This window comes from Pseudophryne corroboree, chromosome 1 (assembly GCF_028390025.1).
Source record: "Pseudophryne corroboree isolate aPseCor3 chromosome 1, aPseCor3.hap2, whole genome shotgun sequence".
In the NCBI taxonomy this organism is placed as follows: domain Eukaryota; kingdom Metazoa; phylum Chordata; class Amphibia; order Anura; family Myobatrachidae; genus Pseudophryne; species Pseudophryne corroboree.
In genome coordinates this window covers 499,715,291-499,739,139 of record NC_086444.1, presented here as the reverse complement: position 1 = coordinate 499,739,139, position 23,849 = coordinate 499,715,291, and the positions used below count along the sequence as shown (strand labels likewise).

At 45.2% G+C, this 23,849-nt stretch overlaps 1 protein-coding gene across 2 annotated transcripts in view; it reads left to right on the top strand.

Moving 5' to 3' along the window:
* OSTF1 (osteoclast stimulating factor 1) overlaps positions 1 to 21,067 on the top strand; it is a 126,117-nt gene extending 105,050 nt beyond the window's left edge. For both annotated transcript variants that reach the window (XM_063913859.1, XM_063913858.1), the window contains 4 exons: positions 2,083 to 2,132; positions 5,531 to 5,609; positions 17,650 to 17,748; positions 19,291 to 21,067. In XM_063913859.1, the coding sequence (XP_063769929.1) occupies positions 2,083 to 2,132; positions 5,531 to 5,609; positions 17,650 to 17,748; positions 19,291 to 19,349 (287 nt within the window). In that variant the 3' untranslated portion in view covers positions 19,350 to 21,067. The remainder of the gene's footprint in view (positions 1 to 2,082; positions 2,133 to 5,530; positions 5,610 to 17,649; positions 17,749 to 19,290) is intronic.
* The last annotated feature ends 2,782 nt before the right edge of the window (positions 21,068 to 23,849 follow it).

The following is a 23,849-nucleotide window of genomic DNA, read 5'->3' as shown; positions in this document are numbered from 1 at the left end:
TCACGGAAGACCCGTGGTCTCTACCTCTAAGAAAGGACCTGCTCCAGCAGGGACCATGTCTGTTCCAAGACTTACCGCGGCTGCGTTTGACGGCATGGCGGTTGAACGCCGGATCCTGAAGGAAAAAGGCATTCCGGATGAAGTCATCCCTACCCTGATCAAAGACAGGAAGGATGTAACCATACAACATTATCACCGTATTTGGCGTAAATATGTTGCGTGGTGCGAGGCCAGGAAGGCCCCTACAGAGGAATTTCAACTGGGTCGTTTCCTGCATTTCCTGCAAACAGGACTGTCTATGGGCCTCAAATTAGGGTCCATTAAGGTTCAAATTTCGGCCCTGTCAATATTCTTCCAAAAAGAACTGGCTTCTGTTCCTGAAGTTCAGACGTTTGTCAAGGGAGTACTGCATATACAGCCTCCTTTTGTGCCTCCAGTGGCACCTTGGGATCTCAATGTAGTTTTGGGATTCCTAAAATCACATTGGTTTGAACCACTCACCACTGTGGACTTAAAATATCTCACATGGAAAGTGGTAATGCTGTTAGCCCTGGCTTCAGCCAGGCGTGTCTCAGAATGGGCGGCTTTATCCTATAAAAGCCCTTACCTAATTTTTCATACGGACAGGGCAGAATTGAGGACTCGTCCTCAATTTCTCCCTAAGGTGGTTTCAGCTTTTCACTTAAACCAGCCTATTGTGGTGCCTGCGGCTACTAGGGACTTGGAGGATTCCAAGTTGCTGGACGTAGTCAGGGCCCTGAAAATATATGTTTCCAGGACGGCTGGAGTCAGAAAATCTGACTCCCTGTTTATCCTGTATGCACCCAACAAGCTGGGTGCTCCTGCTTCTAAGCAGACGATTGCTCGTTGGATTTGTAGTACAATTCAGCTTGCACATTCTGTGGCAGGCCTGCCACAGCCAAAATCTGTAAAAGCCCATTCCACACGGAAAGTGGGCTCATCTTGGGCGGCTGCCCGAGGGGTCTCGGCTTTACAACTTTGCCGAGCAGCTACTTGGTCAGGGGCAAACACGTTTGCTAAATTCTACAAATTTGATACCCTGGCTGAGGAGGACCTGGAGTTCTCTCATTCGGTGCTGCAGAGTCATCCGCACTCTCCCGCCCGTTTGGGAGCTTTGGTATAATCCCCATGGTCCTTTCGGAGTCCCCAGCATCCACTAGGACGTTAGAGAAAATAAGAATTTACTTACCGATAATTCTATTTCTCATAGTCCGTAGTGGATGCTGGGCGCCTATCCCAAGTGCGGATTGTCTGCATTACTTGTACATAGTTATTGTTACAAAAATCGGGTTATTGTTGTTGTGAGCCATCTTTTCAGAGGCTCCTTCTGTTATCATGCTGTTAACTGGGTTCAGATCACAAGTTGTACGGTGTGATTGGTGTGGCTGGTATGAGTCTTACCCGGGATTCAAAATCCTTCCTTATTGTGTACGCTCGTCCGGGCACAGTATCCTAACTGAGGCTTGGAGGAGGGTCATAGGGGGAGGAGCCAGTGCACACCAGGTAGTCCTAAAGCTTTTTACTTTTGTGCCCAGTCTCCTGCGGAGCCGCTATTCCCCATGGTCCTTTCGGAGTCCCCAGCATCCACCTCGGACTATGAGAAATAGAATTATCGGTAAGTAAATTCTTATTTTAAATGCCCACCATTATGGCAAAGTCAATAGTCAAGACAGTATTAAAATGATATATGTTTAATATCTAAACCACAAATATATAAAATAATCTCTCCCTACTAATCATTGAAAAAACTTTTTTAGTATGCCTACATAAAAACAGCTCTTACAGTAAATTCGGGACATCCCGCCCCCTCACAATCCCTAGAGTCGGCATGCCCACTAACAGGGACTATTCCCATTTGTGGGTGTCCATGAGTGGGAATAGAACCTGTGGCAAGGGGCTTCGTTGCACTCACCCCCCCCCCCCCCCCCCCCCCCCCCTTCCTCCCAAAGAGGGATCTTTGCAGTCTTCTGATGGACATACTGTATGTATACTTAAGAAAATAAGTAATACATCTATCATTTATATAGTGCTTTTTTTTTTTCTTTTCTTTTCATCTCCTAGATGTTGTGGAGGTCTTACTTACACAGCCAAATATTGAACTCAACCAGCAGGTAAGTTTTTCCATATGTTCAGTAGCTATAACAATTTAGTAGCTATAATAATTGGTTATTCCAAGGTAAGCGGTTGTAAGCAATATGAGACTGTGTTAAATTGGCACATGGAACAGATAATTGTAACGCCGTCACTTATTGATTGATGCATTTTTTACGATAGGGAAATCTTTTCTACTCTTGTTCAGATTTTATCCTGATAAAACACGAATGCATTGTAGATAATGCTATGCATGCAGTGTTCTCCCTAGGGACTTTTTGCTGGGCACTCTACCTGGCATATTCCTTACAGCACCTGGGGCCGGCCCAGCTTGCCGTGGACAGTGAAGGTGCTCACTTCATGGGCTCCCTCTGATAGAGGGAGGATCCCAGCCACTCTCTCTACCATCGGCTTGGCCCATTCTGCACTGGAGGCAGGCTGCCTCAGTGATCCTGGACTTGGACTAGTTCTTCAGGGCCCGGAGGCTGCAGGACGAGGTGAGGGTGCTGGCTGGTGCATGAGGGGATGCTGCGGAGACTGGCTCAGTCAATGTGTTGCTCAATGCCTGTTCTGACAAGGAAGAAAGCAGCAGCACAGAGGCACCCAGTAGCAATGCAGGCCCCAGCCAGCCACCTGCAAGTAGCAGCAGCAGCATGCAGCTTACCTATACTAACCCTCCACAGCCACACATTGGCATGAGGGAGGCTGCTGCTTGCCTCCTGTGATGGGGCTTAGCTTAGTCTGATGTGCACCCCCCTCTGTCCGGCTGTCTAATAGTGCCCCCCCACCCCCCAGCTTTGGGGAATTCCTGGGGGGAACACTGGCATGTGGTAATATCGCTCACTAGCCTCAAAACTAGCATGGTGCCCTGAATATATTCTGAAATCTGGATCACTATTGGGTTTGCCCAAGAAGATGACTGTTTTGTGCACCATAATAAACTCTCCTAATGTGTCCTCATACACATTCCTTTTGCGCCATATGGCGCAACTAAAACACTTTGCCATGGGTAGCAGTGCCTGTGCATGAGCGATTTAATTTGCTACTAGTGTGCTATGGGCCTGATTCATTACCATTTGCAAATGGGAGATTACACACACTGAGTGATTATCTGCAGATTGTGCAAGAGGTGCGAACGCATTGCGCATAGGCGAAGGCCAAAATGCGATTGCCTTGTGTATGCAGCCTAATTGTAACGAGTGAGCATTTAGAATGACAGAAAGTGACTGTTCGTGGGTGGTAACATGGCGTTTGTGGGGAGTGGTTGGGAAAATGTAGGCGTGTCATGGCCGTTTTCAGGGAATGTATGTGCCGTCATCTGCGAACGCTGCGTTCAAAAACATGGCGCCCGGTGTGACTGCATTCTAATTGATTTGCGTATGCTGGGGTCAGCTGCAAATGTCGATGGTGTCCTTTTTTTGCGCTAGCTCCGCAGATTTGCTAATGTATCAGTGGTCGCCTTTTTCCTTTCAGGGCGGCTCTTCACATGCTAATCTTAGCAATAGCAGATTTGTAAACATCGCTATATCAGCCTCAATAGCGATCCATAATGAAACAGGCCCTAAGTCACATGGCTTGGCTATGTTGCAAAGTCCATGGTGCGCCAAATGGGGCTATTTGGCATGATTTGAGGATAGGTGTTCTCTTGGACATTGGGGGTAATTCCAAGTTGATCGCAGCAGGATTTTTGATAGCAACTGGGCAAAACCATGTGCACTGCAGGGGAGGCAGATATAACATGTGCAGAGAGAGTTAGATTTGGGTGGGATGTGTTCAATCTGCAATCTAATTTGCAGTGTAAAAATAAAGCAGCCAGTATTTACTAGTGATGAGCGGATTCGGTTTTACTCGGTTTTACTCGGTTCTCAAAACAGAATCTTATTGGCTATCCAAAACACGTGACATCAGTGAGTCAATAAGATTCTGTTTTGAGAACCGAGTAAAACCGAATCCGCTCATCACTAGTATTTACCCTGCACAGAAACAATATAACCCACCCAAATCTAACTCTTTCTGCACATGTTATATCTGCCTCCCCTGCAGTGCACATGGGCCCTCATTCCGAGTTGTTCGCTCGGTATTTTTCATCGCATCGCAGTGAAAATCCGCTTAGTACGCATGCGCAATATTCGCACTGCGACTGCGCCAAGTAACTTTACTATGAAGAAAGTATTTTTACTCACGGCTTTTTCTTCGCTCCGGCGATCGTAATGTGATTGACAGGAAATGGGTGTTACTGGGCGGAAACACGGCGTTTCAGGGGCGTGTGGCTGAAAACGCTACCGTTTCCGGAAAAAACGCAGGAGTGGCCGGAGAAACGGTGGGAGTGCCTGGGCGAACGCTGGGTGTGTTTATGACGTCAACCAGGAACGACAAGCACTGAACTGATCGCACAGGCAGAGTAAGTCTGGAGCTACTCTGAAACTGCTAACTCGTTTGTAATCGCAATATTGCGCCTACGTCGGTCGCAATTTTAAGAAGCTAAGATTCACTCCCAGTAGGCGGCGGCTTAGCGTGTGTAACTCTGCTACATTCGCCTTGCGAGCGAACAACTCGGAATGAGGGCCATGGTTTTGCCCAGTTGCTATCAAAAATCCTGCTGCGATCAACTTGGAATTACCCGCATTGAACCTTTTAAAACCACTTAACTGATGGGTTTTCCCTTCAAAACTGTTTGTAACATTGTTTTTTCTTTACATTTTGTTTAATATAGTTTAAAAAGTATTTTAAAAATATTTAAATATATTAAAACTATATAGCCACTGCAGTATCGCTGTTCTCCCCCCCCCCCCCCCGTCTCTCTGCCTCTCCCCGTACCCGCATAACAGCCGCCGCTCACGGCAGTGTCCACCCGGCTCCAGCAAGCGATGTCTCGCTTGCTGGAGCCGGGTGGAGCTGCTGGGAGCGGCGGCTGTGACATCCTCCAACGCTGCTCTCTGTCTGCCCGCGGCTCTCCCTGTCTCAGGTCACTCATCTCACTTCAACTTTTTTTTCAAGTCTAATTGAGATGGTCAAAAAGGGGGCAAGCACGTGGATCGGCAGCTATTCCGCCGATCCACGTGCTTTTCGACAAGTTGAATTCCTCGACTTGTCGAATAATTTGGGGCTATATTGAATAGGTCGGAACCCCGTCCGACCTAAAAAAGTCGAAAACTGCTGTCTTTTCGACAGACGGCAGCTTTCGACTTCAATTGAATATACCCCTGTGTGTTCACTATTATCTATAAGCGTAATAAAGTAATGTTGACCCATTTATCAGAGAGTACATCTTAACATGATAATTAGGTCTGTTATTATGAAATGTTATCTTCACATAAGCACTGAGATGACCAGTTACAGGGTCTCTCCAGATGACATTAAAACACATGTATATTGTTTGTATTTAAACAATGATCTGTTTTTATCCTATCATCTTCAGAACAAGCTTGGTGACACTGCTCTGCATGCTGCTGCATGGAAAGGGTATGCCGACATTGTCGAGTTGTTGCTCTTGAAAGGTTAGATACCTCTTCTCTCACAGTTTTGTTTCTTCAACAAAGTAATGAACACAGTACCCATGTTCTTAAACTAGGAAACTTGCCACATTAAATATGGGGACCCCTTTTTTATTTTGACATGAAAAATAGGAGATTTGGGCTTTAGATTCCCCCCCACCCCCACCCCTCATGTTTGTTATTAAAAAAAAAAAAATTCTTTATTTAATGAGCAAGCAGATAATAATAAAATAAAAAAAAGAACAAATACGGTGAGCACCACAGGTGAAACATTTTCATAGGTAGAATAAGTACAACTATAAACGCTATATAGAAACCAAAAAAGGGAAAGCACATAGGTAAAGGGGATAAGGGGAGGAACAGGGATACAAAGGTAGCAGGACTACAGAGAAAGGAAAGGTTCTAAGACTAATAGATGGCGGACAAAAAACACCAAAGAGAGAAAGTGATGCCATGCATAGTAGAAGAATGGGAGGAGGAAGAAAGGTGAAGAAAAGTAGCAGGAAAAAGAAGTTAGACGAGCGACTAAAAGCAAGTAAAGCATATCTTCCCATCGCATATGGGTCAGACAAGGACAGTGAAAAAGAAACTAAGGATTCAAGACCACATTATAATCACCAGAGAGAATGACAGGGCCCTGTCTTATGTGAGATAGGAGAGCATCCAGTCTGGTGAAGAAGCTAGATTGACTCTGGTTGAGAACGTAGACAGTAACAATAGTACATAGGTTGTTGTTAAGGGTGTCCACAAGAATGTGGAAGCGCCCTTCCCTATCCTAGCAGGAATCAATCAAATCAAAAGTGATATGATGGGCCACGCCTCAATTCTTCTCTTTATGGTCACAGGCATGATAAGTATTGGTGTAGGCCATGGAGCATAGGGGGTAATTCTGAGTTGATCGCAGCTGGAACTTTGTTAGCAGTTGGGCAAAACCATGTGCACTGCAGGGTGGGCAGATATAACATGTGCAGAGAGAGTTAGATTTGGGTGTGGTGTGTTCAATCTGCAATCTAAATTGCAGTATAAAAATAAAGCAGCCAATATTTACCCTGCACAGAAACAAAATAACCCCCCAAATCGAACTTTCTCTGCACACGTTATATCTTCCCCCCTGCAGTGCACATGGTTTTACCCAACTGCTAACAAAATTCCTGCTGCGATCAACTCTGAATTATACCCCTTTTCCATCTGCAGCCAGGAGCCTGACACGGCTGTGACCCGTGCTACAGCCCCCTTTCCCACAGCGCTCACCAACTCACTCGGCATATTTCCGGGTTGGTGACGCTGCTGCTGACGCTTCAGGGGCGGCGCTGGGAGATCACATGATCTCTCAGCGCCACCCTTCCGTTCACTGAACGGGAGCCATGTCGCATCGACACGGCTCCTATTCACACTACACAGCTTACCGGATTGAACACGTGTTCAACGCTGCAAGCTACCCGGGTAGGATTCCCGGATCACTTGATCCGGGAATTTGCAGGGGGACCCTTTTCCACTAGGAAAAAACACGGTTAAATGCGCGCCCCCGCGCATTTATCCTTGTTTTTAAAGCTAGTGGAAAAGGGGTATTACTCCCATAGTCCACTTGTTAAAGGCAATCCACAAGGCAGCTCTATTTATCTTGATTCCTCCAATCACAGGACCTGATCAAAAACAAATCTCTGCCCACTCTACCTTTTTAGTTCAATGGCATTAAGGTGCAGTAAATACACAGAAGAGAAGTGATCGTGCAAAAGCTTTTTATGGAAAGAAAAAAAGGGTTTTAATAAAATACGGATGTGTTTTTTTTCTGTAAATCCTCCTTAGGACTCTCAGGTGGTGCAGATTGGTGGATTCCGTCAAAGGGGCATATTCATTTATGCCACTCTGTCTGAAGGGGAAAACTGAAACGTTGTGCTTTGCAATTTCAGCTCTTTGGTGGCCTTTTAGTTGATAACAAATCTGTAGTAGGAAGTTTGTAATTGGGATTCATATGTTTGTTTGACAGTCATGATGTTGACAACCGTAAAGGGGCCAGTGAAATGCTAGCACAGGTATTGCAACACACTTGTAATGCTGCTAACCACATTTTAAAGGGGACAGCATTATAAGTTTTAACACCCTGTGGTAAAGCATCATGTTTAAACTTTATGATGCAGTCTCCTTTAAAATGCGGTTTGCAGCATTAGAAATGTGTCGCTATAACACCGATGGCATTTCAGTGTCTCCATACAGATTATCAACATCATGACCATCAACAATCTAACTACACCGTGTTTTTAACACGTGCTCGCTGTTAGTCATGTGCAAGTCACTGTTGTAAAAGCAAATATGTATGTCTGTGACACTTGCTATGGATTTGTGGGGCAGATGTATTAAGCCTGGAGAAGTGATAAAACAGTGATAAGAGCAAGGTGATAATGCACCAGCCAATCAGCTCCAGTATGTAAATGAACAGTTAGGAGCTGATTGGCTGATGTGTTATCACCTTCCACTTATCACTGCTTTATCGCCTCTTCAGGCTTAATACATGTGCCCCACTGTACCTTATGTTACCTGCATTATGTTAGTACATTGATCCATGCTAAAATAATTAGAAATTATTTGCTTGGATTTGATGTTGTTCTTCACACCAAGGGGTATATTTACTAAGCTCCCGATTTTGACCGATTTGGTGTTTTTTCTTCAAAGTGTCATCTCAAGAATTTACTAAACCAAAATCTCGGCAGTGATGAGGGCATTCGTATTTTTTGGAAGTCAAAGAAAAAAAATACGAATGAATACACCATCGGTCAAATGCGCCTGTTATTTTATACAACTCTGTAATTTACTAAAAATTGTAATTCACAAACACTGCCGTGAAAAAATACAAATCGTAAAAAAAAGCAGTTTTAAAATAGACCTGCTTTTTTTTACCGTGTTCTGATAGGCATGCACGGATCCGTGAGATCCGAGCATGTTTATCAGTGGGAAGGGGTGTGAAAGGGTTAAAAATCAGGAAAACAAATTTGCGTGGGGTCCCCCCTCCTAAGCATAACCAGCCTCGGGCTCTTTGAGCTGGTCCTGGTTGAAAAAATATGGGGGGAAAATTGACTGAGGATTCCCCATATTTAAACAACCAGCAACGGGCTCTGCGCCTGGTCCTGGTGCCAAAAATACAGGGGTCAAAAAGCGTAGGGGTCCCCCGTATTTTTAACACCAGCACCGGGCTCCACTAGTCAGAGAGTTAATGCCACAGCCGGGGGACACTTTTATATAGGTCCCTGCGGCCCTGGCATTAAATCACTAACTAGTCACCCCTGGCCGGGGTACCCTGGAGGAGTGGGGACCCCTTAAATCAAGGGGTCCCCCCCGCCTCCAGCCACCTAATGGCCAGGGGTGAAGCCCGAGGCTGTCGCCCCCACCATCCAAGGGCGGAGGATGAGGGGCTGATAGCCAAGTGTAAAAAGAAGAATATTGTTTTTTGTAGCAGTACTACAAGTCCCAGCAAGCCTCCCCTGCAAGCTGGTACTTGGAGAACCACAAGTACCAGCATACGGTGGAAAAATGGGCCCGCTGGTACCTGTAGCCTGTAGTACTACTACAAAAAAAATACCCAACAAAAAACAGAACACACACACCGTGATAGTAAAACTTTATTACATACATGCATACCGACACACACATACTTACCTATGTTGACACGAAGCAGTCGGTCCACTTCTCCATGTAGAATCCATGGGGTACCTGTGAATAAAATTATACTCACACAGTCCAGTGTAGCTTGTGTCCTCTTTGTAATCCACGTACTTGGCAAAAAAACAAACCGGAAAACCCGAACCACGCACTGAAAGGGGTCCCATGTTTACACATGGGACCCCTTTCCCTGACTGCCGGGACCCCCCGTGACTCCTGTCAAAGAGGGTCCCTTCAGCAAATCAGGGAGCGCCACGTCTTGGCACTCTCCTGATTGGCTGTGCGCTCCTGAGCTGACAGGCAGCGCACAGCAGAGATACAATGTAGCGCATAGGCGCTCCATTGTATCCAATGGTGGGAACTTTGTGGTCAGCGGTTGAGGTTACTCGCGGTCAACCGCTGACCGTAAAGTTCCCACCATTGGATACAATGGAGCGCTTATGCGCTACATTGTATCTCTGCCGTGCGCTGCCTGACTGTCAGCTCAGGAGCGCACAGCCAATCAGGAGAGTGCCAAGACGTGGCACGCTCCCTGATTGGCTGAAGGGACCCTCTTTGACAGGAGTCAGGGGGGGTCCCGGCAGTCGGGGAAAGGGGTCCCATGTGTAAACATGGGACCCCTTTCAGTGCGTGGTTCAGGTTTTCCGGTTTGTTTTTTTTGCCAAGTACGTGGATTACAAAGAGGACACAAGCTACACTGGACTGTGTGAGTATAATTTTATTCACAGGTACCCCGTGGATTCTACATGGAGAAGTGGACCGACTGCTTCGTGTCAACATAGGTAAGTAAGTGTGTGTCGGTATGCATGTATGTAATAAAGTTTTACTATCACGGTGTGTGTGTTCTGTTTTTTGTTGGGTATTTTTTTTGTAGTAGTACTACAGGTACCAGCGGGCCCATTTTTCCACCGCATGCTGGTACTTGTGGTTCTCCAAGTACCAGCTTACAGGGGAGGCTTGCTGGGACTTGTAGTACTGCTAGAAAAAAACAATATTATTCTTTTCTCTGACGTCCTAAGTGGATGCTGGGACTCCGTAAGGACCATGGGGAATAGCGGCTCCGCAGGAGACTGGGCACAACTATAAAGAAAGCTTTAGACTACTGGTGTGCACTGGCTCCTCCCACTATGACCCTCCTCCAGACTTCAGTTAGTATCTTGTGCCCGGCTGAGCTGGATGCACACTAGGGGCTCTCCTGAGCTCCTAGAAAGAAAGTATATTTAGGTTTTTTACTTTACAGTGAGATCTGCTGGCAACAGACTCACTGCAGCGAGGGACTAAGGGGAGAAGAAGCGAACCTACCTAACAGGTGGTAGTTTAAGCTTCTTAGGCTACTGGACACCATTAGCTCCAGAGGGATCGACCGCAGGACCCGACCTTGATGTTCGTTCCCGGAAACGCGCCGCTGTCCCCCTTACAGAGCCAGAAGCATGAAGAGGTCCGGAAAATCGGCGGCAGAAGACTTCGGTCTTCACCAAGGTAGCGCACAGCACTGCAGCTGTGCGCCATTGCTCCTCATGTACACCTCACACTCCGGTCACTGATGGGTGCAGGGCGCTGGGGGGGGGGGGCGCCCTGAGGGCAATATTACACACCTTGGCTGGCAAATATACACCATATATAGTCCCAGAGGCTATATAGGTGTAAATTAATACCCCTGCCAGAGTTTCAAAAACGCGGGAGAAGTCCGCCGAAAAAGGGGCGGGGCTAACTCCCTCAGCACACTGGCGCCATTTTTCCCTCACAGCTCCGCTGGAAGGAAGCTCCCTGGCTCTCCCCTGCAGTCTACAACTACAGAAGGGTAAAAAAGAGGGGGGGCACTAAATTTAGGCGCAGTATATATATATATATATATATATATAGCAGCTATAAGGGGATATAATTCAGTTAGTCCCTGTATTATATAGCGCTCTGGTGTGTGCTGGCATACTCTCTCTCTGTCTCCCCAAAGGGCTTTGTGGGGTCCTGTCCTCTGTCAGAGCATTCCCTGTGTGTATGCGGTGTGTCGGTACGGCTGTGTCGACATGTTTGATGAGGAGGCTTATGTGGAGGCGGAGCAAATGCCTGTAAATGTGATGTCACCCCCTGCGGGGTCGACACCTGAGTGGATGGTTCTGTGGAAGGAATTACGCGACAGTGTCGACTCCTTGCATAAAAGGTTTGACGACATACCTACTATGGGACAGCCGGCTTCTCAGCCTGTGCCTGCCCAGGCGTCTCAAAAGCCATCAGGGGCTCTAAAACGCCCGCTACCTCAGATGGCAGACACAGATGTCGACACGGATACTGACTCCAGTGTCGACGACGATGAGACTAATGTAACTTCCAATAGGGCCACACGTTACATGATTAAGGCAATGAAAAATGTGTTGCACATTTCTGATGTTACCCCCGGTACCACAAAAAAGGGTATTATGTTTGGAGAGAAAAAACTACCAGTAGCTTTTCCTCCATCTGAGGAGTTAAATGACGTGTGTGAAGAAGCGTGGGCTTCTCCTGATAAGAAACTGGTAATTTCTAAGAGGTTACTAATGGCGTACCCTTTCCCACCAGAGGATAGGTCACGCTGGGAAACATCCCCTAGGGTGGATAAAGCGCTCACACGCTTGTCAAAGAAGGTGGCACTACCGTCTCCGGATACGGCCGCCCTGAAGAAATCTGCTGATAGAAAGCAGGAGGCTATCCTGAAGTCTATATATACACACACAGGTGTTATACTGAGACCAGCTATTGCGTCAGCATGGATGTGCAGTGCTGCAGCTGCGTGGTCAGATTCCCTGTCGGAAAATATTGATACCCTAGACAGGGACACTATATTGCTAACCGTAGAGCATATTAAAGACGCACTTTTATACATGAGGGATGCACAGAGGGATATTTGCCGGCTGGCATCCAAAATTAGTGCAATGTCCATTTCTGCCAGGAGAGGGTTATGGACTCGGCAGTGGACAGGAGATGCAGATTCCAAAAGGCACATGGAAGTTCTGCCTTATAAGGGTGAGGAGTTGTTCGGGGATGGTCTCTCGGACCTCGTTTCCACAGCGACAGCTGGGAAGTCTACATTTTTACCCCATGTTCCCTCACAGCCAAAGAAATCACCGTATTATCAGGTACAGTCCTTTCCGCCCAATAGGGGCAAGCGGGTTAAGGGCGCGTCCTTTCTGCCCAGAGGCAGAGGTAGGGGGAAAAAGCTGCAGCATACAGCCAGTTCCCAGGAGCAAAAGTCCTCCCCCGCTTCCTCTAAGTCCATAGCATGACGCTGGGGCTCCACAGGCGGAGCCAGGTATGGTGGGGGCCCGTCTCAAATATTTCAGCAATCAGTGGGCTCGCTCACGGGTGGATCCCTGGATCTTTCAAATAGTATCTCAGGGGTACAAGCTGGAATTCGAGACGTCTCCCCCCCGCCGTTTCCTCAAATCTGCCTTACCGACCACTCCCTCAGGCAGGGAGGCAGTGTTACGGGCAATTCACAAGCTGTATTCACAACAGGTGATAGTAAAGGTGCCCCTACTTCAACAAGGACGGGGTTACTATTCCACAATGTTTGTGGTACCGAAACCGGACGGTTCGGTGAGACCCATTTTAAATTTGAAATCCTTGAACACATATATAAAAAAAAGTTCAAGATGGAATCGCTGAGGGCGATTATTGCAAGCCTGGACGAGGGGGATTACATGGTATCACTGGACATCAAGGATGCTTACCTGCATGTCCCCATTTACCATCCTCACCAGGAGTACCTCAGATTTGTGGTACAGGATTGTCATTACCAATTCCAGACGTTGCCGTTCGGTATATCCACGGCTCCGAGGGTCTTTACCAAGGTAATGGCCGAAATGATGATACTCCTTCGAAAGAAGGGAGTTTTAATTATCCCGTACTTGGACGATCTCCTGATAAAGGCGAGGTCCAGGGAGCAGTTGTTGGTCGGGGTAGCACTATCTTGGGAGGTGCTACAACAGCACGGCTGGGTTCTAAATATTCCAAAGTCACAGCTGATCCCTACGACACGTCTACTGTTCCTGGGGATGGTTCTGGACACAGAACAGAAAAAAGTGTTTCTCCCGGAGGAGAAGGCCAAGGAGCTGTCATCTCTAGTCAGAGGCCTCCTAAAACCAAAACAGGTGTCGGTGCATCACTGCACTCGGATCCTGGGAAAGATGGTAGCTTCCTACGAAGCAATTCCATTCGGCAGGTTCCATGCAAGAACTTTTCAGTGGGACCTATTGGACAAGTGGTCCGGATCGCATCTTCAGATGCATCGGCTGATAACCCTGTCTCCAAGGACCAGGGTGTCTCTGCTGTGGTGGTTGCAGAGTGCTCATCTTCAAGAGGGCCGCAGATTCGGCATTCAGGATTGGGTCCTGGTGACCACGGATGCCAGCCTTCGAGGCTGGGGGGCAGTCACACAGGGAAGAAACTTCCAAGGACTATGGTCAAGTCAGGAGACTTCCCTGCACATAAATATTCTGGAACTGAGGGCCATTTACAATGCCCTAAGTCAGGCAAAACCCCTGCTTCAAAACCAGCCGGTACTGATCCAGTCAGACAACATCACGGCGGTCGCCCATGTAAACCGACAGGGCGGCACGAGAAGCAGGACGGCGATGGCAGAAGCCACAAGGATTCTCCGATGGGCGGAAAATCACGTGTTAGCACTGTCAGCAGTGTTCATTCCGGGAGTGGACAACTGGGAAGCAGACTTCCTCAGCAGGCACGACCTCCACCCGGGAGAGTGGGGACTTCATCCAGAAGTCTTCCAAATGATTGTAAACCGTTGAAAAGTGCCAGGTCGAGAGACCCTCAGGCGATAGCTGTGGACGCTCTAGTGACACCGTGGGTGTACCGGTCGGTTTATGTGTTCCCTCCTCTTCCTCTCATACCAAAGGTACTGAGGATAATAAGGAGAAGAGGAGTAAGAACTATACTCATTGTTCCGGATTGGCCTAGAAGAGCTTGGTACCCGGAACTTCAAGAAATGATCTCAGAGGACCCATGGCCTCTGCCGCTCAGACAGGACCTGCTACAGCAGGGGCCCTGTCTGTTCCAAGACTTACCGCGGCTGCGTTTGACGGCATGGGGTTGAACACCGGATCCTGAAGGAAAAGGGCATTCCGGAGGAAGTCATTCCTACGCTGATTAAAGCTAGGAAAGAAGTTACCGCAAACCATTATCACCGCATTTGGCGAAAATATGTTGCGTGGTGTGAGGCCAGGAAGGCCCCAACGGAGGAATTTCAGCTGGGTCGATTTCTGCACTTCCTGCAGTCAGGGGTGACTATGGGCCTAAAATTGGGTTCCATTAAGGTTTAGATTTCGGCCCTATCGATTTTCTTCCAGAGAGAACTGGCTTCACTACCTGAAGTTCAGACTTTTGTTAAGGGAGTGCTGCATATTCAGCCCCCTTTTGTGCCTCCAGTGGCACCTTGGGATCTCAACGTGGTGTTGGATTTCCTAAAGTCACATTGGTTTGAGCCACTAAAAACCGTGGATTTGAAATATCTCACGTGGAAAGTGGTCATGTTGTTGGCCTTGGCTTCGGCCAGACGTTTATCAGAATTGGCGGCTTTGTCATGTAAAAGCTAGAGATGAGCGGGTTCGGATATAACACCAGAATTAACGCCAGTTCGGTTTTATCCGGATTTTTCTTATTGGATATCCAAAACACGTGACATCCGTGAGCCAATAAGATGCCGTTTTGAGAACCGAGTAAATCAGAGTAAAACCGAACCCGCTCATCTCTAGACTAAAAGCCCTTATCTGATTTTCCATATGGATAGGGCAGATTTGAGGACTCGTCCCCAGTTTCTCCCTAAAGTGGTATCAGCTTTTCATCTGAACCAACTTATCGTGGTGCCTGCGGCTACTAAAGACTTGGAGGCTTCCAAGTTGTTGGACGTAGTCAGGGCCCTGAAAGTCTATGTTTCCAGGACAGCTGGAGTCAGAAAGACTGACTCGCTATTTATCCTGTATGCGCCCAACAAGTTGGGTGCACCTGCTTCAAAGCATACTATTGCTCGCTGGATCTGTAGTACGATTCAGCTTGCACATTCGGCGGCTGGACTGCCGCATCCTAAATCAGTGAAAGCCCATTCCACGAGGAAGGTGGGCTCTTCTTGGGCGGCTGCCCGAGGGGTCTCGGCTCTACAACTTTGCCGAGCAGCTACTTGGTCGGGTCAAACATATTTGCAAAATTCTACAAGTTTGACACCCTGGCTGAGGAGGACCTAGAGTTTGCCCATTCGGTGCTGCAGAGTCATCCGCACTCTCCCGCCCGTTTGGGAGCTTTGGTATAATCCCCATGGTCCTTACGGAGTCCCAGCATCCACTTAGGACGTCAGAGAAAATAAGAATTTACTCACCGGTAATTCTATTTCTCGTAGTCCGTAGTGGATGCTGGGCGCCCATCCCAAGTGCGGATTGTCTGCAATACTTGTATATAGTTATTGTTTAACTAAAGGGTTATTGTTGAGCCATCTGTTGAGAGGCTCAGTTGTTATCATACTGTTAACTGGGTATTGTATCACGAGTTATACGGTGTGATTGGTGTGGCTGGTATGAGTCTTACCCGGGATTCAAAATCCTTCCTTATTGTGTCAGCTCTTCCGGGCACAGTATCCTAACTGAAGTCTGGAGGAGGGTCTTAGTGGGAGGAGCCAGTGCACACCAGTAGTCTAAAGCTTTCTTTATAGTTGTGCCCAGTCTCCTGCGGAGCCGCTATTCCCCATGGTCCTTACGGAGTCCCAGCATCCACTACGGACTACGAGAAATAGAATTACCGGTGAGTAAATTCTTATTTTTACACTTGGCTATCAGCCCCCCATCCGCCGCCCTTGGATTGGGGGGACCGCCTCGGGCTTCACCCCTGGCCATTGGGGGGCTGGAGGGGGGGACCCCTTGATTTAAGGGGTCCCCACTACTCCAGGATACCCCGGCCAGGGGTGACTAGTTAGTGATTTAATGCCAGGGCCGCAGGGACCTATATAAAAGTGTCCCCCGGCTGTGGCATTATCTCTCTGACTAGTGGAGCCCGGTACTGGTGTTAAAAATATGGGGGACCCCTACGCTTTTTGTCCCCTGTATTTTTGGCAACAGGACCAGGCGCAGAGCCCGATGCTGGTTGTTTAAATATGGGGGATCCCCAGTCAATTTCCCCCCCATATTTTTTCAACCAGGACCGGCTCAAAGAGCCCGAGGCTGGTTATGCTTAGGAGGGGGGACCCCACGCATTTTTTTGTGTGAATTTTAACGCTTTAAACACTTTTTTAAGGTACACAATGAAGCCCTGCACGGGTCTCACAGATCCGGCCGGGATTCATTGTGTTAAGTTCGGCAGTGTTTTACTAATCACTCCCGTAAACACAGGCCGAAATTACGAATGACATCGACATCGGAAAAAACGAAAATGCAGAATACGACAGCATAGCAAATGAGGCGTACAAAATTCAAAAAGTTGCAAATTCACACATTCGATGTCATTCGTCATTCAGAAAAATACGAATTTTAGTAAATATACCCCCAAGTTGGGATCTGAAAACAAGATAAACCATAATTACTCCAGAAGCTTAGTTCTCATGTTTTGAATCACATGTAATTTAAATGCAATCCAAGTTTTTCGGTCCGACTTTTCCAATCTATTATAGTCATTGAATCTTGTTTGCAATATTGTTTTATTCCTTCCATATTAATTTTACCTCCACCTAGTTTTTGTTTTACCTCTTTTTGCGTATTTTGTGGTGTTTTTGCAAAAATATTATCTTTTAGCAATTTCTTAAGGGCCCTGCAAACGGCAGACGGGTGAAGTTTCTTCACTCCCCCCGGCGCCATAGCAGTGCATGCTAATATGGACAATCTCGTCCATATTGGCCTACATGCATAAGCGACGGGGCACCAACGATTTACGAGCTCGGGGCCGCGCATCGTTAATCGTTGGTGCCTACACACTGCACGATATGAACGAGTTCTCGTTCATTAATGAATGAGAACGTACATATCGTGCAGTGAGATCTACCAGTGTGTAGGGCCCTTTACTGTTATAATTCTTCTTGATCAAAATATACTGTGTATATGTGTGTGTGTGTGTGTATGTGTATATATATATATATATATATATATATATATATATATATTTTAAATGGCTTAACAAAAACAAGAATTGACATGAAAATGTTTAAGTAGTTGGGCCCCTGATTGTATATTGATCAATCCCACAATTTGAGTTTAGTAATTTTATTTATACCAACAATTAAAATGAAAGTGGCATAATACTTCATACTACATGTTGCCCTCATTACATTGTTACTTAGTTCAAGTAGCTGAAATTGTATTGGACTGGTGTTCAATAGAAACACATAGTGCCCTTAATAATGTTTGAATGTTTTACTATCCAGGATCAAGAACAGATTTAAGAAATAATGAGAAAAAGTTAGCTTTGGATATGGCTACAAATGCACAGTGTGCAACCCTGCTTAAGAAGAGACAGGCACAAGGTAATTTGTTTTATTTGATTGTCTTTGCTATACCTTTTGTTTAATTTGAAGGGGAGGTCTACTTTGAAATGTCTTTAATTAAAATAAATGTGCACACTTCACTAGTCAGACAATCGCTCCTTACATCTTACCTTTTTAGGGTGTTTAGTTATACTTAAACTTGTCCTTTTAAAGACAATTACACTCTTTGAAAGCTCCACATCCTGGCAGTCGGGATGCCGGTGGTCATGTCACTGACGCCGGAATGCCACCAGGAGTAGGAGACCGATGCCGGGACACCGACGGCCAACAACCTAAAGGTAAGTATCAGGGTGGGTATTAGGGCTGGAAGGGGGGGGGGGGGATTGGCGGCTAGGGTTAGGCACTGAGGGGGGGGATAGCCGTAGTCTTTACCCCCTGAGATTTAGCCCTAGACCCCATCCCAGGAGGGTTAGGGTGGTGGTGGGGTTAGTGTACTTACCCCCCACAGATGTCTGGATTCTCTGTTCTGGGATGCTGGGGTCGGTCTTGTGACTGCTGGCATCCCGAACGCCGGGATATCATACGGAACCCCTCCAGCCAATTGGGGCACGCTATAACAAATAAAGGATGTATCAAGATGTATCAATCAGAGCTTCCTGATTGGCACTTGCAGGTTTCTCACTGGAGAAAGCCATATCTGGACTGTTTAATAAGACTTTGACTATTGTTTCCAGGCAATAAAGATTTGTACCCATTGAACAGTGTTAATAAGTAGTAGTCCATAAATAAAGCTCAGAAAAACCAAGCAAGTGATTATATGTAACCTGTCTGATGGAAGTTAGACAGTGAATGCCAATGTCTGATTTGTTTCTATGCTGTTACTGCAGATTTGCACCTTTTCAGCAATCTTCATAAATAACCATGCATGGAAAGTAGTTTCCTGTGCAATTATTTGTTAGTTATTATTAGTCACATAATCAAATAGCTCCCTGTGCAGGTTACACTTTCGGTGCCACAAATCTTGCCAGGGAACAGGTGTTACTTGTGATCACTAAAAATTAGACTAAACTAAAGACCCCTACACGATGGTCTGTCTTTCTGCATGCATTTTACCATTGTTTATTTGAATACCTTGCATGATGAACGTTCCTCAGTAGATAATACTCACAGCTAGTAACATCTGAAAATTAGTAATTGTATCTGGACAATTTACTTTGTTTCACAAAACCCAAGCTGTACAGACCTTCCCCGGCCCATATTCCCCCAGCTGTAGTGATGTCACGCAAACGGCCTAGCCTCTGAATTTGTTTAAGCATATGTGTATAAGAAATTCTGTACACTGTACACTGCGTCTGCCCTGGTAGAACACATGTTACATGTAGTATGAAGGGATGTGTGTGATAACTACATTAATCTGCTGAGGATAATGAACCTAAAGGAGGAGCACTCTGTAAAATGCTAAATGCTAATACAACTAAAGTTGTCAGTACATCATTACTCAACCATAAATACATAGATTCAGCATAAGAAAAAAAAATTATTCTGTTTTTCTGTGGTAAATTCACTCCATTCCTTTCATAGGCATCGTACGGACATCTAGCAATGCAGAAGAATATCTTGATGATGAAGACTCAGATTAGTTTTCCACTGTAGCAATGAATGTGAACGGTTTAGCTACTTGACATTCCGGTGTGCACCTTCATTTGTAAAGGACCTAACTGCAACGAGATTGTGTTCCAGAAACCTTCCAAAACATTGGCCCTCATTCCGAGTTGTTCGTTCGCAAGGCGATTTCAGCAGAGTTACACACGCTAAGCCGCCGCCTACTGGGAGTGAATCTAAACTTCTTAAATGTGCGACCGATGTATGCGCAATATTGCGATCAAAAACGAGTTAGCAGTTTTAGAGTAGCTCCAGACTTACTCTGCCTGTGCGATCAGTTCAGTGCTTTTCGGTCCCGGCTGACGTCATAAACACACCCAGCGTTCGCCCAAGCACTCCCACCGTTTCTCCGGACACGCCTGCGTTTTTTCCGGAAACGGTAGCGTTTCCAGCCACACGCCCCTAAAACGCCGTACATCCGCCCAGTAACACCCATTTCCTGTCAATCACAATGCGATCGCCGGAGCGATGAAAAAGCCGTGAGTAAAAATACTTTCTTCTTAGTAAAGTTACTTGACGCATGCGCAGTGCGAACATTACGCATGCGCACTAAGAGAATTCTCACTGCGATGCGATGAAAAATACCGAGCGAACAACTCGGAATGAGGGCCATTATTCACAATCTGCCTTTTAATTCTGTATTAGGTTTAACATAAACTGAAGCCATGTTTTTGTTACTTACCTCCACTGAATAACAGATAAACGCCTTATTTTGCTGTCATGTATGTATACTGCCTACTTGCCTTTTTGTTTTGTTTTTGTTTTTTGTTGTTTTTTCTCTTCATATTTTTTACAACTTTTGTTATGTTTGAATTTTCTTGTTTTTGTTTAGTTCTTTTTATTGTCTGGAAATATCTACTGTACCTAATTTTGTCAATTTGATCAAAATAATTTGAAAATGGGTAAAAAAAAGTTAACATTACTTAAAATGTTTTATTTGTTAGATAATCAAACCTTAGTTATATTTAAACTTTTTTTTTGTTTGCATAAAATAAATGTTTTTAAAAATTATTTTATAGAACATGTATACTTCTGACAGATGCAGGAGAGATTCATATTAACAAGTTATGTCCCCCATACATCTGCAATGGATTGTGTCAATTTTGCAGATGCCAGTAAACTGATGTGTCCAATTCCGACCCAAAAAATATTGGGATCAGCAAATTGGAAAATTTCAACATGCAGAATTTCCCCAAATCCCCAACTGATCACCTATCATCGATGGCTGCCTGCGTTTTTGATCAGGAAATTGGATTGGATTGGGGGAAACAGTCGCAGATGCATGGGGCTATTTACTGTCTAAAGACAAATAACATGATGCAAAAATAAAATTAAGGCAGATTTTTGCAGCTCTGTTGAACAAAAGTACTGATAAGACAAGCAGCAATTCACAGGGGACTAGCCCAATATAATTTGCTGTTGCATTCACTCCATCTGACAGCCAGTGTAAATAGACATGAGTAGATAAGTTTTAAGGTGATAGGTTTCTAATGGAATGTGTGTCTGTCCGATGGTTTGAAATGAACCTGCCACTGCTATATAAATGTAATTATCACACAAGCAGTAGCTCTGATTATACCCTTTAATCCACATTTAATTAGTTTTAGATTACAGGAGCTGGCTCTTGACTGTGTACTTTTACCAAACATATTTAATCAATGGTCTCCAGAGACAAAATAAAGAAAAGTTAAATGTACAGAGACAGACTTCTAGTTTTTGTGGGCCACAGTTTGTGAGCAACACCTTCATGGTGTTTGATAATTTCCCGGGAAAAGTCCACATTACAATGTGTTCTGGTTTCTGACAAATGGCTGACACACAGACATTCATATACCCGTGTGTCAGCCATTTGCGTGTGTTTTTATTATTATTAACAACACAAAAATGGACTAGAGCACAGAGTTCTGAGGTATGTGGAGGAACACTATCTGGACTCATGCCAGAGTGAAAGTTAGCTGCTATCATGTGTTGTAGAGATTGATTCCATCTTCCTTCCATGCAAATGATGTCCTCTGCTTCACGTGCTTTTCCTGTCAGGGAAGAAAACCTTGGCCCATAAGCTACTCTTCCATGCCATCTTGCATGCAAACTGTGAATTTTGACACAATCTGTTTCACTTAAACAAGACGTTAATATTTGGATGAAACTGCTATTATACTTAGTTATTAGCAGTATGGATTAGCGTAAATCTGACAATCAAATTTAGTGGGTCCAGGTTGTACTGGTTCAGCTTTGTATGGACCTTTGTACATGGCAAAATGTCATGTTCCGAATTCCTGTATGTGATTATGAAAGAGCGCCCATATTTCAGCAACGGAATATGTTCAACGTCAATACACTGTCAATGTTATACAGTATAAGCACGATAGAAACTCTGTTAGCAGTTTAGACCCCTCTGTGTTTCCCAGTATCTTCTCTCATTCCGAACGGATAGAAGACTGAAAGGATGTAGCCTTTATGTGTAGGAACCTACAACGAGACCCTTGTTTCAACACACAATGCATGCAGTCCATGCCACTTTAGAAGAGGATGTCCACCTGCTATATCACCTCTTGCAGGGTGCAAGCTCTTGAAAGCAATTAATCCCAATTATGATCACTCCTGCACATGCACAAAATGTATTTCGTCTAGAATGACTTCCTCAGGGATGTGTTTCACTATCAAGTGCCAGATCTTTACGTGTCCACAGCCTTCATCTGAATAACAGTGTATCTTGTGCAGCATGGACACCTCTGTATGTTCCTTTTATTGCACAGCTGACATTTTTTGGTGCCTTTTTAAAATCGACATAATTGTGTAAGGGGGATCGGTATGAAATACCTCCAATCAAAATCCCGACGTTCAAAATTCCGACACCAATTGACCGATGGTCAAAATCCCGACATGGACAAAATACCGACATTTAAAATACCGACAAGGTCAAAATACCGACATGTAAAATGCCGACATGCGGTTTTTGTTGTTTTTTTTGTGTGTATGTCGACATAAGTCAACATGGACACCATATAAAGTGTACCGCGTCCCCTCGCATGGCTCGCTGGTCTCGCCATGCTTCGGCACGGTGCCTCGCTGCGCTCGGTACACTATTATATTCCCCCTCCTGGTCCACTGGGATGGTAAAGTATGAACAAGTCGGTTTCAATGAAAAAAAATCATGAAAAACTCATGTCGGTATTTTGACCTGTCGGCATTTTACATGTCGGTATTTTGACCTTGTCGGTATTTTAAATGTCGGTATTTTGTCCATGTCGGGATTTTGACCATCGGTCAATTGGTGTCGGGATTTTGAACGTCGGGATTTTGATTGGAGGTAAACTGACTGCATCCCGTGTAAGGACTGTCCTGTCCCAGAACAGGAGAGAGGGGACAGACTGAGCTGTCCAATATACTAAGAAGAATACTGTGTACTGTGACAAATTTGGCCATACCCCACGGAACCATTAGTCCACATTACCGGGATGCTGCTAAAATGCCGGCTGTCAGGATCCCAGCGTTTAAGATACCAATGCCGGAGTTCTGAAAGCCGCCATTATACCAGCGCTCGGTGTTCCCACTCGGTTTGTGGGTCCACGCACCCAAACCAAGTGTGAGTAGAACCTATGGCAAGTGAAGCTTGCTACCGAGCCCGATGCATTGCGAGTGCACTCGCAGCCTTGCTTTCAGGGTCCAGCAGATGAGATGCTGCTGTCGCTAAACTGACATCCGGCATCCTGGCAGACGGTATTTCATGCTGTATCAACATTGCTTTATGCCTTTGTTAGCTTCCCGGCAATGCTCCTTTTTCCTACAATGTAACAAAACCTGTACAGTCAACAAGAACTTGGTACTAGCCTTTTGGGGAAAAAAATTACAGAAATCTCAGGACACTTAGGGGGTGCAAAAGATTTTCTGTCTTTTTTTTTTGTCACATCCCCCAAATAAAATTGTTTTTCATTGTCCCTTTAACTTGATGTAGTAGTAATTTATAATTTTTTGAACAGTTGTGCCATTATAGACAGTCATATATTGGTATATTTTGCTCTGTATTTTACACTATACAAAATTGGATCTATCCCGATTCCTGCCTTCCAGAGTTCTCTTCCCACAAATAATTCCTTGTCAGGTGCCCTCCGCTGTCTGTTTCTCTCTGGTCTGTAATGGAAATTGTAACTTGGTATCTTAAGACATGTTTAATTCATTACAAATTTCCCTTTTTAATAGTTCATTACTACATTTTCTCTGTTATAATGTAACCAATTTGTATGCATTTTAGAATGAGAAAATCCAGTAATTTATACAGTTGTCTCTTATTACTATAATTATGCATAAAACATTAGAAATCATACTTATACATTAATATGAAGTAATCAAACCAAAATATGATATTACTCTACTTTTGAACGCAGAAACTAGATTATTTAATTGTGGAAGTTGTCACTAGATGGCACTAGTTACGTTCTTTGTCTACTTTTATCTTGTATGTCTCTATAAAAAGAAAA